At 38.0% G+C, this 14029-nt stretch overlaps 1 protein-coding gene across 1 annotated transcript in view; it reads right to left on the bottom strand.

Annotated features, from left to right (window-relative positions):
• INO80 (INO80 complex ATPase subunit) overlaps nt 1–14029 on the bottom strand; it is a 68079-nt gene that overhangs the window by 42968 nt on the left and 11082 nt on the right. Inside the window, exons 5-14 of the mRNA XM_027750218.2 lie at nt 11611–11772; nt 9759–9879; nt 8263–8477; nt 7180–7233; nt 5331–5534; nt 4634–4829; nt 4364–4431; nt 3826–4035; nt 3163–3243; nt 1942–2037 (exon numbers count right to left, since the gene is read on the bottom strand). Coding sequence (XP_027606019.2) covers nt 1942–2037; nt 3163–3243; nt 3826–4035; nt 4364–4431; nt 4634–4829; nt 5331–5534; nt 7180–7233; nt 8263–8477; nt 9759–9879; nt 11611–11772 — 1407 coding nt within the window. The remainder of the gene's footprint in view (nt 1–1941; nt 2038–3162; nt 3244–3825; nt 4036–4363; nt 4432–4633; nt 4830–5330; nt 5535–7179; nt 7234–8262; nt 8478–9758; nt 9880–11610; nt 11773–14029) is intronic.

Genomic DNA, 14029 nt, shown 5'->3' with positions numbered 1-14029 from the left:
CCTGTCTGATGGAAGGACTACAGTCAGCAAAGACCAAAAGGGAGGAATGCTGGTTTCTGAGGTGGTGATAAGTCTTGTAACTTCAACTGACAGGTTCCAAAGTGCTTTTAATTGAATATTCTTCATACTGTTGTGAAATATGGATGCTTGTAAAAAAATCAGACTGATCAAAAATGATTTGTTTTTTAGGTTACATATTCTGCCATGGACCTGAAGAAATAAATTCACTGTAATTTACTACGAGCATAATTGGCTACACACTTCTGTATGATTAGAAGCAGAAAAAAAAGTAGTTGAAAAAGATTGATTAAAGTTATAAACATGTGACAATAAGTTTAGAAAACTTCTTTTTAAAACACGTTCTGTTCCACAGATGAGGCAAACATCATTATGCAAGAAACCCTAAGAGCTATATAATGATGGAAACAGGTTGGGTTTTAAAACAAAAAACCAGAAAATTACCTTTTCCCAAGCATCCTGATGGCATTTTTTAAACATTTTCTGTAATTTATTCACAGGAAGGAAAAAGAATAAACAGTTGCTTGCCTATTCTATACAATGAACTGATCAAAGGAAACGAGAGAAAGTAGACAATGCCAACTGCTCTAAAGGTTTCTAATCAAGGGCCCCTATTATTTTGAGCTATGGAAGTACATGAATAAATTATTTTTAGATGATTTTTTTTCTTTTGAGCACCTCTTCAATAACACAAGTATTTGTATTTCTTTATCAGTTGATTTGAAGGCTCAGTAATGCCAAATTATCCCAAAATACAAGTCACTCAAATAATCCAGTACTGAACTGTGTTCCAGCACAACTTCTCCTCATATAGATACCTCAAACTATACACCGCCACAACCAACACATAGTCCCATCAGGGATCTCCAAAGCAAGCTATTTGGTAAAAGGTATGTCCTTTAATATTGCCCTACCGCAGATCAAGAGTTCAAATATCACTTATAGCAATACTTCCAAGTTTTTTTCCCACACTTTATTAAGTAGTCAAGACAATTGAACAATTAGCCTGATGTCACTGGTATACTAGTTACTTGTAACTAGTATCTTCTACTATTTTCTGTAAGAAAGAAAATCACATGTTTAAAAAACACTCGATCAAGACCTCTTCATATCAAATGTTACTACATTAACAACTCAAATACTTAAACATCTATGCAGATGTAACTGCAAGCTACATCTTTAATCTGTCTATCTTTAATTCTAAAATTTCAGCACTATTTAGCAGTAAACATTTCTTTTCAAATCTTCCTTTGCAACACTCCAATGTTTTCCACTGGAGAACAGGTAAGCAGTTTGGTTTTCAGTAACTGATGTTTCCTTGCTTTCTAACTTACTACGTTTTCACATTCACAATACACCTGAAAAACTCCATTTGTTTTCCTCTAGTCTTTTTGTTCTTATCTCTGTGCCTCACCTCTTTCCTTTTTCTTGATTTCTGACTGTTATGTCCATCGTTCTCCTATTCTTCTGTAATAACAACTGCATTTTGTCTCCCTCTTACCTGTTTAGAGTTTGTTCACATACAATCTTTATCTGACTCAAATTCACATGAATGACTGAAAATACAGCTCTAACCCTAAAGATAGTATATAATACTGAAATATTATTCCTGCTTCTGATGACAGGCCCACACATTAAAACTATACATCCCCTTGCTGATCTGCTTCAATTTCTCACCAAGAAGCTGTCTTTAAGGTGATGCAAAATGAAAATCATGTGATTAAAGTAAGAACATTTTTAAGTCTTAGATAATTGAACACTCCAGAAAAAAACAGGATCATGGAAAAAAATATCAGTATTGGGCTTGTTACACAGTTTCAAATTCCAAGGTGATTAAATACCCAGATGTGACAAAGAACTCAGAAGAACAAAATGGTTTGCTCTTGAGAAAACAGAAAGAACTTCCTAGCACATGCTTATTACCTTAAATTTAGGTACAAATCTGGCAAACTCCTGGTGCCAGTTGTTCAGAGTAGAAGCAGGTGAAATTATTAAAAACGGTCCCCAGATGTTCTCTCTCTGGAACACACACATAAAAAATTAATTGAGGGGAAGGGATATAGAGATGGTTTGATACAGCTTTACAATTATTAAATGACAGCGGCTACATGAGAGGGAACTACGTGCAACATAGCAAAACTGTCCCAGCACGGCAGGGTGATACAAAATCAAATAGAGCAGATCTAATGTTTAACTAAGACTTATTTCATAACAGCAAAGTTGTTCCCAGAACAAACTCCTTTGTTTCTGAGAGTTGTCACCTTCACGTTACTAACAGCCCCTGTCATTTTGATGAGGAAAAGAACTTCAGGGGGCATTGGAAAGTTTTGCTCCACCACATCACTCATTACAATACCCTCTGGTGAATAACTGAGTTGATCCATTAGTATATTAGCAGTTACAAGCTGGCCCACGTAAGGGAGAGAAAAAATAAAGCCCTGTGTAACCTTCAAAAAATCTCAAGCTGCAGTGCAACAGGGAGACAAGCTAATCTGTTATTCCTTGAGATGAGCTCAAGAACCTTCAGCTCTACACACCCTTACAGTATTTGGCCAATAGTACCACTGAACTGGTACCAAAAGGAACATAAAGAAATGCATGCAATTCTCATTTAGTCACTAGTGCAGCTAATTCTGCTTTTAGTATCACTTCATTGATATCTCCTGTATAAGGCAACTGACTGGATTGCAAAGAAGACTTTTTTTTTTTTAAGAAATGTATCTATTTATTTCTGCATGAAGATGTAAGCTTTCTTTTTCTGTTTTGCTTGTCTGCCCTGGAAAAGAAGAACCACTATGCTTCCTAAAAAACCCCACTGAAATATGGAAGTCCATGCTGATTGCCATGAAGCTCAGAATTTGGGCTCTCTGATCTGTAAAACCCAGTGAACCATCAAGTGCATGACTTGTTCTCTCACAAGGCAGTGCAAGTGAAAAGATATCACCCTGTGAATAAATGAAAATTTTGTTTTTATTTATATAGACACAGATACACATAACTATTTCAAAGGTTCCACTAGAAAACAAAGTGTAAAATTACTTTTAAAACACTGAAGCTTTATAATCTAGAACTCATTTCCAACATATGAAAAGTATGCATCTTCTATCAAGCATACTGCCCAGGAATAAGCTATAATCCACCTACCTCAGCCAGATGTGCGAGGAGAGCAATACTTTGTACTGTTTTACCCAGACCCATTTCATCTGCCAGGATGCCATTGATGCCCTGCAAAAGATCCATAAATGAACACCTTCACTTTACTACTTTTAATCCATAAAGGACTAACAGAATGGATGCCACTGAATTTAGTGGGAACAGCCCCACTGTAACAACGCTGACACACTTTAACATCTCTTAAATCTGCTGCTGAGAGATAATTGATCTCAAAGGCATTTTCATTCTTCTCTCAGTCTGATTTTTTCCCTTAGCCTCTCTGCACTTTGCGATCATATTGTGAACTAGACACACTCACAAGGACAAGATTGCCTGCAGTTTACCAGCTGACCCAAGCCTGAAACAGTATGCAAATCCAAGCAGCAAAAGACTCCTCAGTGTATGCTCTAAGTGATAAACAGTTGTAAAAACCACAAAAAGAATACTGAACTCAATGTCTCATTCACAGTTATTTCCTAAATATTCAAGATTACTGGTACGTGGCCTAAATAATATTTTCCTTTCTTCTAAAGACATTAAAGATTGACTATATGCAGTCTGCTTTTAAAACCAGTACATTCTTTTGGCCAAGTTTACTCTAATGACTTAAATAATCCTAGAAGTTATAAAAATTTGCAAGATGTATTGAGATACCTGCTCATAGAGGTTGGCCAGCCAATTCATGCCTTTCAGTTGGTAACCTTTCAGTTTTCCATTGAAAATGGTAGGCTGTGGAATATCTTCTCCTGCTCGGATAGAAGGGTTTGCTAAACTGTAGCTCTCTCCAAAGCCAGTACCAGACTTGTTAGCAGCCCGCAAAGCAGCTGCCCGGCTCTCCTTTGCATCTTCATCAAATGATCTGGTCTAAACAGGAACAGGAAAGTATCCGTACGATGATGAACATTTCAACTTATCAAAAAACTGTATAGTAAAATGCTTTACAATTCCCATTAAGACAAAGGATGCCTGCCAGAAACTAAGAGAAAATGAGACTGTTCCTGTGCCCAAATCTTTATATTCTGACTTTCTACTTGTTTAGCACAGAGAGTGGCAGTGGAAATTTGAAATTCAAATCTGGCACCCAAGACTAAACAAACCTACTTGACTTGGCTGCTGTGAAAGATCTTGGTTCTCTAGCCTCTACCAATTAGTTTGCTTTCTCTTATACTTCATGGATCCAAAAAATACATACCCGGGCCTGATGAATCTGGTAAGCATCCTCAGCGTTCTTCAGAGCTTGGGCCTTGTAATAGTTACTATCTGAAAACAACATACCCATGTCAGAGCTCTGCAGCAGTAACCACCCAAATAAACACACACATAAATTCCAGTAATTACAGTAGTGTAATCCTTCTTGCACAGAAGGATTTTGTGCCTGAAATTGTTAAGTTTGCACACTAACACCCAGGGTACAGTAAATTTCAAAAGAAAGCAAAGAAAGGACTGTAGACAAATCGTTTACCATAATCTTCTTGGGTGATGTTGACCACTACCCCTCCACCAATATCAATCTGCCTTTGGGTAGAGCTGTCTTCCAGTTTGCGTAGGATTTCCTCCTGTATTCCATCATGTCCAATATCTCTTTTACGACTCATAAAATGGGCATATAATTCAGTTTGTGTGATCAGGAAGTTAAGTTTTCGCTGCTGCCTCTTTGCCTAAGAGAACAGCATTTACAAAAAACAGATGAAGGGAAAAAAAAACAGGACAAGCATTTAATATTTAAAATACATAAAGAAAAAAATTTCATCTACTAAAATATCAACAACTAATCTATCTAAATTATGTTATGCATGTCAATGTAAATGAAAAAGTGTCTTGCCTTCTGGACCCAGAATCATGTACAAACCATCACAAAAGGTTGGCCCTTACTAACACTGAGCTATGTATGTCTGAGAGACACACGCTGCTTCTCTAATTCCTTCCTCCATTTCACTCACTTGTAAAGAATTTAAGCAGAAGGTTTTTTTTTAATCACCTCTCACTTATTAGAAGAATTATGTAAAGAAAAATAAGACAGCAGAAGAAATATGTGGAATAGTGCTGAAACTGAATAAATAACTGAATTTCACAGCCTGGATTTAGTAACTCAAATTATCCGTTTCACTTCTGTGTCTCCTCAGTAGATTAATTATCAGCAATCTGTGGTTTTGCTGTACCTCTCTCATCTCCTCATCCAGCTTGCGTTGCTCCAGAGCCTCCTTCTCAGCTCGTTTGCGATGTTCTTTTTCCACCTTTTCATACTTTTTCCAATAGAGAAGCATCTCCTTGGTAAGACGACGCGCTCGTGGTAGAGTTTCCTTACAGTTTTTCTGGGCTTGGATAGCGGCTCGACGTACCTCCCTCATGCACTGATGGGCAAGCTAGAAAGAAATAAGATTTTGGGAACAGTGATAAAATGGGCAGATTTTAGAGAAAGTCAGCAATAAACATCATCAAATTTAATTATAACCAAGTCTGATCTTTCAGAAGAGAAAAAACTGTGATACTTTACTCAGCAGTAATGCTTCTGAAATGGTATGAAAGAATATGAACTTCCAAAAAAATACCAAGATGGTGGAGAAGACAAAATCTGAAGACAGCTTCAGCATGGCATAGGATTTAAAAGACTGATCTGGTGAGTAGGCCCTTGAAAGGAACTCAGGAGAACAGAATTCATGGCCTGCCTGCAACTCTGACTCACTTGTTTCTTGACACTTTTCTGTGGTTATTTTCTCACTTTTTAATAAGGCTGCTGCAATAGCACTATTGGCAGAACACAATCCTGTTCATAGTAATACACAGAAAAGTGAGGGAATATTCTACAATTTTCCCATTTCATGAAGAAGCATAGTAGAATGTCATTTTTTGTTCTAGTATAAGTAAATCAATGTCATTGTCAAAATTGCTGGGTTTGATGTTTGTGCCAGGTTTTTTTTCCTTCATTAAAGTTTGCACATCAAAAATTCTAACATACAGATTTCAAATCATAAAACAAAACACAAACAAATTAAAAAAAGTGGAATTTCAAAACCTTTAAGTCTGCTGCATTTCATGGTTGGACTTGATAATCTTAAAGGTCTCTTCCAACCTTAATTATTCTATAATCACTCATTTGCTAAAATGTCATTTATGATACCTACAAATACAACACTCACAGCTTATCTGGGCAGAGATCCAAAGAAAACCAGTTATCTGCTAGCTAAGGGGGACCACAGGAGAGAACCTACCTACAGCAAAGTTTCTTAAACATACCCAAGCAGGTCCTGTTTTCTGCATTCCTTAGATAGAAAATGCACCCTTTTTCGATAATGTATATACAGAAGAGAAAATTTCCTACATTACCTTTGTCCTACATTACATTGTCTCCAACAATTCTGAGTCATATATTTGATTACCTTTTCATTAGCGACATAAATGAACCAGACACTTGGGTGTTACACTTGAAAAATGCTCTGAAAGCTATTACCAAATGTTCATAAGTAAAGTTTTCTAGGTAGAAACATTGCCACTTCTCAGGGAAGACTCTGATGAGGAGATGAATTGCTTTTGCAATCACTTAAGCAGAAAACTGCTCTATTTTTAATCTCAGGTCCTATATATATTTATGTAAATTATCACAATATTCCAAGAGCCCCTTAGACTTAAATAAGAATGCTTAAACCAGCAGGTTCTAGACAGCGGTTATTTGGGCAGCTATAAAGTCAGAGCGTATCAAAGTCACTAATTTATAGTATCAAATATTAGTAAATTTGAAATGTACAAACTAAATCTCACAAAAGCCAAGCATATCTCATGAAAAAACCTCACATGGCTTGTTTCATCTGTTGCTTATGAAACATGCCAAAATCACACACCTAAAAAATGAAAAGCCTTATACTAAATGACAAAGAACTTGTATACAGTGCTTTCTCCTATACTCCCCTGCTACTACAGTCAGTATTGTGAGAAACAGAAGAAACATAAAGAGGTTACAGTTTGCTTATTACATCCAGCAGAAATAACAGTATAAAACAAAACACCACCTACCTTTTTGCTGTTGGTTAGGAAAAGATTGCGGGCTGAAGCTTTCTGTTTGTATGCCTGTAAAACAATACCATCTTTAAATTAGTTAAAGGGTAATGGCAGCACAGTATTTTAAAAGATCACTAACCAGGCTTCGGCAGGTACATGTGCCAACCGCAGCCATGCACACTATTGTATAATTGGGTATAGGTACTGCAAGTATTCTTCTTTTTGACTGAAACAGCTTTTCATCTTTAAATTACTGAAGGCATACATTAATGTATTCCAAATCCTGAAGAAAGCATGCAAAACACCTCCTTTTTCTCAGTAGTTTAATTATTATAATTGCAAAGCAGGGTTCTCCTACTTCACTGTTATCACTGAACTAAACAACATTTTCCACTGTTTCCTAGAGATGTTAAGAATTAATGCAGATCTGATGTTCTTCACATGATCAAAATCAGTCTTCTGAAAAAATATGGTATACCAAACTGCACATATCCTTTGTTTGGCTTTTAAGATCACAAAGGATGATTCAGCCATCACTTGTTTTAAACGTCCTAGAATTCAAAGTCTGCTAACTGTGAACTCCAAAAGCAGGTTCTAAGGTCCACTCTGATCATCTCAGAAAACTAGTAACAGTGAACCCAAGCTTTCTCTTTCAAACGTGCCTGAAGCTCGTCCTGCAAATGATACAAACACTTTTCCCTAGACTGTTTCTGAAATAAGTTTTGAAAAACACACATGCTATAATGATTGAAACATTCCTTTCCTGAACTTTATGGTAAACCTAGATATCGGTTTGCCTTACGCTGCCATCCTGTAGATTAGTACGAGTACCTGCTGAAGTTTACCATACTTTTCATTGAAAAGGACTGAATAGCCATGGCAAAGCACTGCATGATCCATTCAGGTATCATTGGTAATAAGGAATCTGAACTACACTTTGCTTATGGATTAGAGAATACCAGTTAGGTCACTAATGACCACCGGAAAAATCAGGTCTTACTTTATTCTGTTTTTCCAAGTGTCAACTTCCCACTAAATTAATTTTCTGTTTCACTTTCTTGATATGATCACTGATGTAGTGCAACTAGCCAAGCTTACCTTTGGCAACTCCTTTTTAACAATGGTAAGCCACACTTTCCGTCGACGTGCATTAAGCTGCTCAATAGACAAATGCTTCTTCTTGGACCCAGGTGGTGGCGTATCATGAGAAAACTTGGCAAAAACTTTGGTCTGGTGATGGTGGCGTCGTGGTGACTCCTCTGAAGAGAGTTCTTCATCCCGTCTCCTCTTTTTCTTTACTTTTTTCAACTTGCCTGCATGGCAACAATGATCATAAAAATACACTTCTTTTTCTATTTTTGAGACACACTTAGTCAGGTATCTTTCCTGAGTAAACTATCCTAGTCAATTTATATGTGGAACCAACAAAGAAGCCAAGCTTATCCATGTTTGCCAATTCTGGGAGCATTCATTTATTCTATTAGATATTTCCTCACTACTCTAGAACAGAAAGATTTTCTTATTTAATAGAGGGGTGAAATGCAATTACTTCCACCCAGGAAAACATTAAGCATTAAAAAGTCTAGGACCTGCTGCAATTTCTCTTGCTTTGTGCTAAAATTCTACTTAAAGACATGTAAAGGTAAGACATTTAAAGGTAACAACACTAGCATTTAGTACAATAAGTCTCAAAGCAAATTTCTCAGGAGTTGTCTTGTATTACAGATACCAGCTTTCAGAGGCAATTCATACTGGTATCAAATATTAAAAATATTCTCTGTGAGTACACAAAATTATGGATGCTGCAAGATTAGTGGAGAAAAAAACCACCACAGTTAAAGGAACTTGCAAATAAAGAGGAAGGAAGCCCAAAATAACCTCCTTAAAATACAGCTCAAATTTAAGTACTTGCACTAGAGAGAGTTCACCTTACACTATCAGTTCATAGCCTTCTCTTTCTGCTTCCTTACAGATTTACAACTGCTGTCAGCTTGAACAAGAAAGGAAACTGTACTTCCTGGCAAACGTGCATCTGAGAAACTCCAGCTGGTACGTCACAGATATAATTCTATTTTAACTCACACTGGACATCAATTCCAAGTTCCCTCTAATTTCCAGCAAACCCTTTCACTCCCTATAACTTCTTGTTCACTAGAATTACATATTCCAGAATAACTGCAGCAGGTACTGGGTAAGTACCTTACATTTTACAAGGAACTACTGTGTTTTCAAAAAACTCTTGAGTAAATGGACCATGCTATAAAACAGTGCTTATGGATTCTGAAGCAATGAATATAGCTATAAGATATCTACTGCATAACTCCTTCATTCTATATTCGGAGGTCCACAAAGAATATCTTAACCCGTGAACTCTCCAGTCACACCCCTTTTTTTTCCACCCTACCTTTCAAGAAGCCACATGATAAAGCACAGTATTTTCTGAAGATTTTTTCCTTTGGCAGAACTTGGTATTTCCATGCAAAACCCTGAAGTTTTTAATATTTATGTTTATTCAAAGGAAATAACATAGGAAAGAAGTTAAATCAGAGCAGCCCTTTAAAAACCACTGAAAATCACCAGGTTAGTGACTTTACCTTTTATTTTTTTCTCTTCTTTAAACTTCTTTTTCTTGGGCCCTAGCAGGTGGCGCTGCTGCTCATAGTAAGGGTCGTGGGTGGACAGCAGCCCTGCGCTGTAGTACTGATACTGCTGCAACTGAAGGGTACGAAAGTGAGCAGCTAACAGAGACAGCCAGAGAACAAGTTCACATCTTCAACATAAATAAGAGATCAGGAAACATCCATTTCTCCATATTTTTCATTTGTTATCAGATATCACACCGTGCCCAAAGTAAAACCACTGCTCCCAGAGATAGCCTCCAAGTTCTGCACAGGGAACCAAACCCACCCAGTAAAGTAAGAGGGAAGAGTGGACAGTGAAGTTTACACTTTCAAAACATACTGCTGTCTTTTCCATATGGGTGCTGCTCAGCAAGACAACACACTACATGAAGAGATCCAAATATGGACCTACTATTTGTTTTGCCCACATTCCCAAATTACATACATGTTCTACGTTATGATTCCAAAGGATGAAAAAGAGCAGGTTTAGGAAAAAGGCATTTAAAAGATCTCCACAAGGACAAACAACTTGAACACCCAGACTGTCAAGAAAAAATACAGCTGCCTCAGCATTTTTTCCTCTAAATGATCAAAGATGTCAGTATATTCCCATCATTATTCAGCTGAAGCACTGAAGAGCTACACACAGGTTACACATAAACAGGCAAATTAAAGACACTATCACTCAGAAATTAACTATTTAAAACCTCAGCATACTTTTGAGTTAATAAAATATTTTTGAAAGGTGAGACGATCAGCATAAAGAAACTTTTTTGGACAGATGTGTTTTCCTCCCTCATGACTGTGTACTGCTGATCTGACAATACACTGGTTATTTTCACTGGATATTATTTCTTACTAGTCTGAAAATAAATATTTGTGTAACATCTAACAAAAGTTATGACCTGGGTAAAAATTAGGTGTATGAATATTCGTGTAGTTATGCAATATTTCAAGAAATTAACAAAATCTTGAGAACTTTACAAGTAAACAAAGGAAAGAAGTGGACAGAAGTAAAGACCTGCGTGGGAAAATACTTATTCACTTTTCTGGAGAAATTTCAAAGAAATATAAATCAAGAAGACAAATTTTAACTTCAGACACATCCTCTGATAACAGAATAGGATTACTTCCTTCATCTGAGGATACTTTCTGCTGCAATTCAAAACAGCAGTGAAAACTTCTGCAAAATCCCTTGTAATTTGAAGAAATACATTAGTAGAATCAAAACAGTCATAGAATCTGGCCTAATATTAAGAAAAATGCAGAAATGTGGCAGACTATTTTCTTCTAAGAAGGTAAGCAGAAAATCCAAAACTTAAAAAAAGGTAAAAAAGAATCAAGTAAAACCCCAAATCAGGACAGCAAACAACAAGGTAGAAAACTAGGCACTCTCTTTCAAGATTGTAAACATCACCTTAATATTCATCACCTCAATGATGATGTAAATACACTTGAACAGCAGCTACTACCTGTATTAGAATTTAACTACTACTTGTATTAGAATTTAACTCTATTATCCAAATCTTGCATCCTAAACCCTTATAGTTGCTCTAGTGAGTGGGACAGAGCACTTTGGAAGCTATATGCCACACATGTGCCAATACTAGCTACATACATTACTGACAGACTGGCAGTGTGAGGCATCAACAGCCTTTCATTCTGTATGTAATTAATTAACGGAACCCTGTCTGAAACTAACTTTAGACAGTTACAGTCTACCAAACAACAGGGTATTTTCCAGTCCACAAAACATTATGAGTTTTGATAAAAATGTAAGAGCAATTAAAATAAGGCAGTTAAAGGACAAATTCTGGATTTTTACCTCTTTGTCTTTGCTATATTTAATTTGATGCAATTTCTTATATTTGTGTAATCGCAGCATATTGTGAAGTTCCTCCCTTGAAAGGGAAAATTCTTCTTCATCCTCTCCGTCCTCATCACTTGGTGAATCTGTGTCACTGGAGTCATCACTCAGAAGGATACTCTAATAAGAATAAACAGGAATTAATTTAACTATCACAAGTCCCTGTACTGAATTGCTTACTTATGCAAAACACCCTTGAGCCTTTACTTAATAAAAGAGTGTGGGTCTGGCTCAACAACAAAACTTCGCGTTTGTCTTTAATCTAAAATTACTCAAATGGAAAACAGTTTTCTGAGGTGCAGTATTGTGTAGCAGTGAATCCAATACACATTTTGTGACTGCAGAATCATAGAGTGGTTTGGGTTGCGTAATGGGTCTGGCTGAGATGGAGCTCATTTCCCCGTAGCACCGTGCTGTGCTCTGCACTGGTAGCTGGAAAGGTGTTGATAACACACCAGTGTTTTGGCTACTGCTGAGCAGTGCTGGCACAGCATCGGCAGAGTCTCTCAACGTTCCTCTCTCCCCATCGAGGGCAAGATCCTGGGAGAGGACTAAAACAGGCCAGCTGACCCAAACCAACCAAAAGGATATTCCATACCATATGAAGTCAGCTCAGATATAAAAGCTAAGGAAAGGAGGAGAAATGAGGGGCATTTGTTATTTACAATGTTTGCCTTCTGAGCAACCACTAGGTGTGCTGAAGCCCTGCTTCCCAGGAAGTGGCTGGGAATTGCTTGCCAATGGGAAGTAGAGAATAAACTTTGTTATTTTCCTCTGTGCATGCACAAACTATTGCTTTTACTTTAGCAAACTGCCTTATCTCAGCCTAAGAGTTGTTTTCCATCTTATTCTCTCTCCCCTGTCTGGAGAAGGGGAAGTGATAGAGAGGCTTGGTAGGCACCTGGCAACCAGCCAAGGTCAACCCAATACAGATTGGAAGGGGACCTTGAAGATCATGGAGTTCCAACCCTGCTGCTGTGGGCAGGGACACCTTCAACTAGACCAGGCTGTTCAGAGCTCCAGCCAGCCTGGTCTTGAACACCTCCAGGGATGGGGCATCCACAACTTCCCTGGGCAACCTGTTCCAGTGCCTCACCATCCTCACAGTACAGAATTTTTCCCTAATAACTAATCTGAACCTACTGCCTTTCAATTTGAACCCATTCCCCCTTGTCCTGTCACTACATGCTCTTGTAAATAATCTTGCTCCATCTTTTCTTTTTCTTTCCCTTCAAGTACTGGAAGGCTGCAATTAGGTCACCCCAAAGCCATCTCTTTTCCAGGTTGAACAATCCCAATTCTCTCAGTCTTCCTTTATAGGAAAGGTGCTCCATCCCTCTGATCAACTTGGTGGCCCTCCTCTGGACTCACTCCAAGTGATTTGGGGGGAGGTAGTTAGTTCTCTAAGTTTGGTGATAGTTAAGTCATTTTAGTCCACTTTGCCTGCTTGTGGTCTCAGAAAAGCAGCAGTGAGAAAAGCCAGGATACCGGTAGGGGCATTTTGTTATGTATGGTTGCAGGTCCTTTCCTACCTCATTTGTAGTTTGTCCTGATATTCTACTACTTCTACCTGTATCAGCTGCAGCAGGTTTGGCTCTTGTTTGACCTCCTGGCAAAACATTTTTGCTAACTACAGAAGGCTATATTACAATGAAAATGCAAAGACAGCATAAAGCCTCCATTCCACTCTTCTTTCATCCTCATTGAGACCTGGTACTGAGTTCAACTTAAGAAAAATCTTTCAGTTGAGTCCCAAATCTCCATTTAATACATTTCATAATAGATCATTTTAATTTGGATAATGCACTAAAATTAATGCAAGTTCTGAATGTATACTCACTGCCAAGGACATCACTAAACCATGCTACCAAGTACCACATCCACATGCCTTTTGAATACTTCCAGGGATGGTGATTCCAACACTTCCCTGGGTAGCCTGTTCCAATGCCTGACCACCCCTCCAGTGAAGAAATTTTTCCTAATATCCAATCTAAAACTTCCCTGGCACAACTTGAGACCATTTCCTCTTGTCCTGTTGCTTGTTATTTGGGAAAAGAGACTGATCCTCACCTCACTACAACCTCCTTTCAGGAAGTTGCGGAGAGTGATAAGGTCTCCCCGAGTCTTCTTTTCTCCAGGCTAAACAACCCCAGCTCCCTCAGCCACTCCTCATGAGACTTTTGCTCCAGACCCTTCACCGGCTCCATTGCCCTTCTCTGGAAATGCTCCAGCACCTCAATGTCCTTCTTGTAGTGAGGGGACCAAAACTGAACACAGTATTTGAGCGTGGCCTCATCAGTGCTGAGTACAGGGGGACAATCACTGCCCTGGTCCTGCTGGCCACACTATTTCTGATACAAGCCAGGACACCATTGGC

This window comes from Pipra filicauda, unplaced genomic scaffold (genome assembly GCF_003945595.2).
Source record: "Pipra filicauda isolate LSUMZ 115617 unplaced genomic scaffold, ASM394559v2 scaffold6_size6359152_pilon, whole genome shotgun sequence".
Classification (NCBI taxonomy): domain Eukaryota; kingdom Metazoa; phylum Chordata; class Aves; order Passeriformes; family Pipridae; genus Pipra; species Pipra filicauda.
Note: the sequence above shows the minus strand (reverse complement) of the source record. Positions and strands in the feature narration are given on the sequence as shown.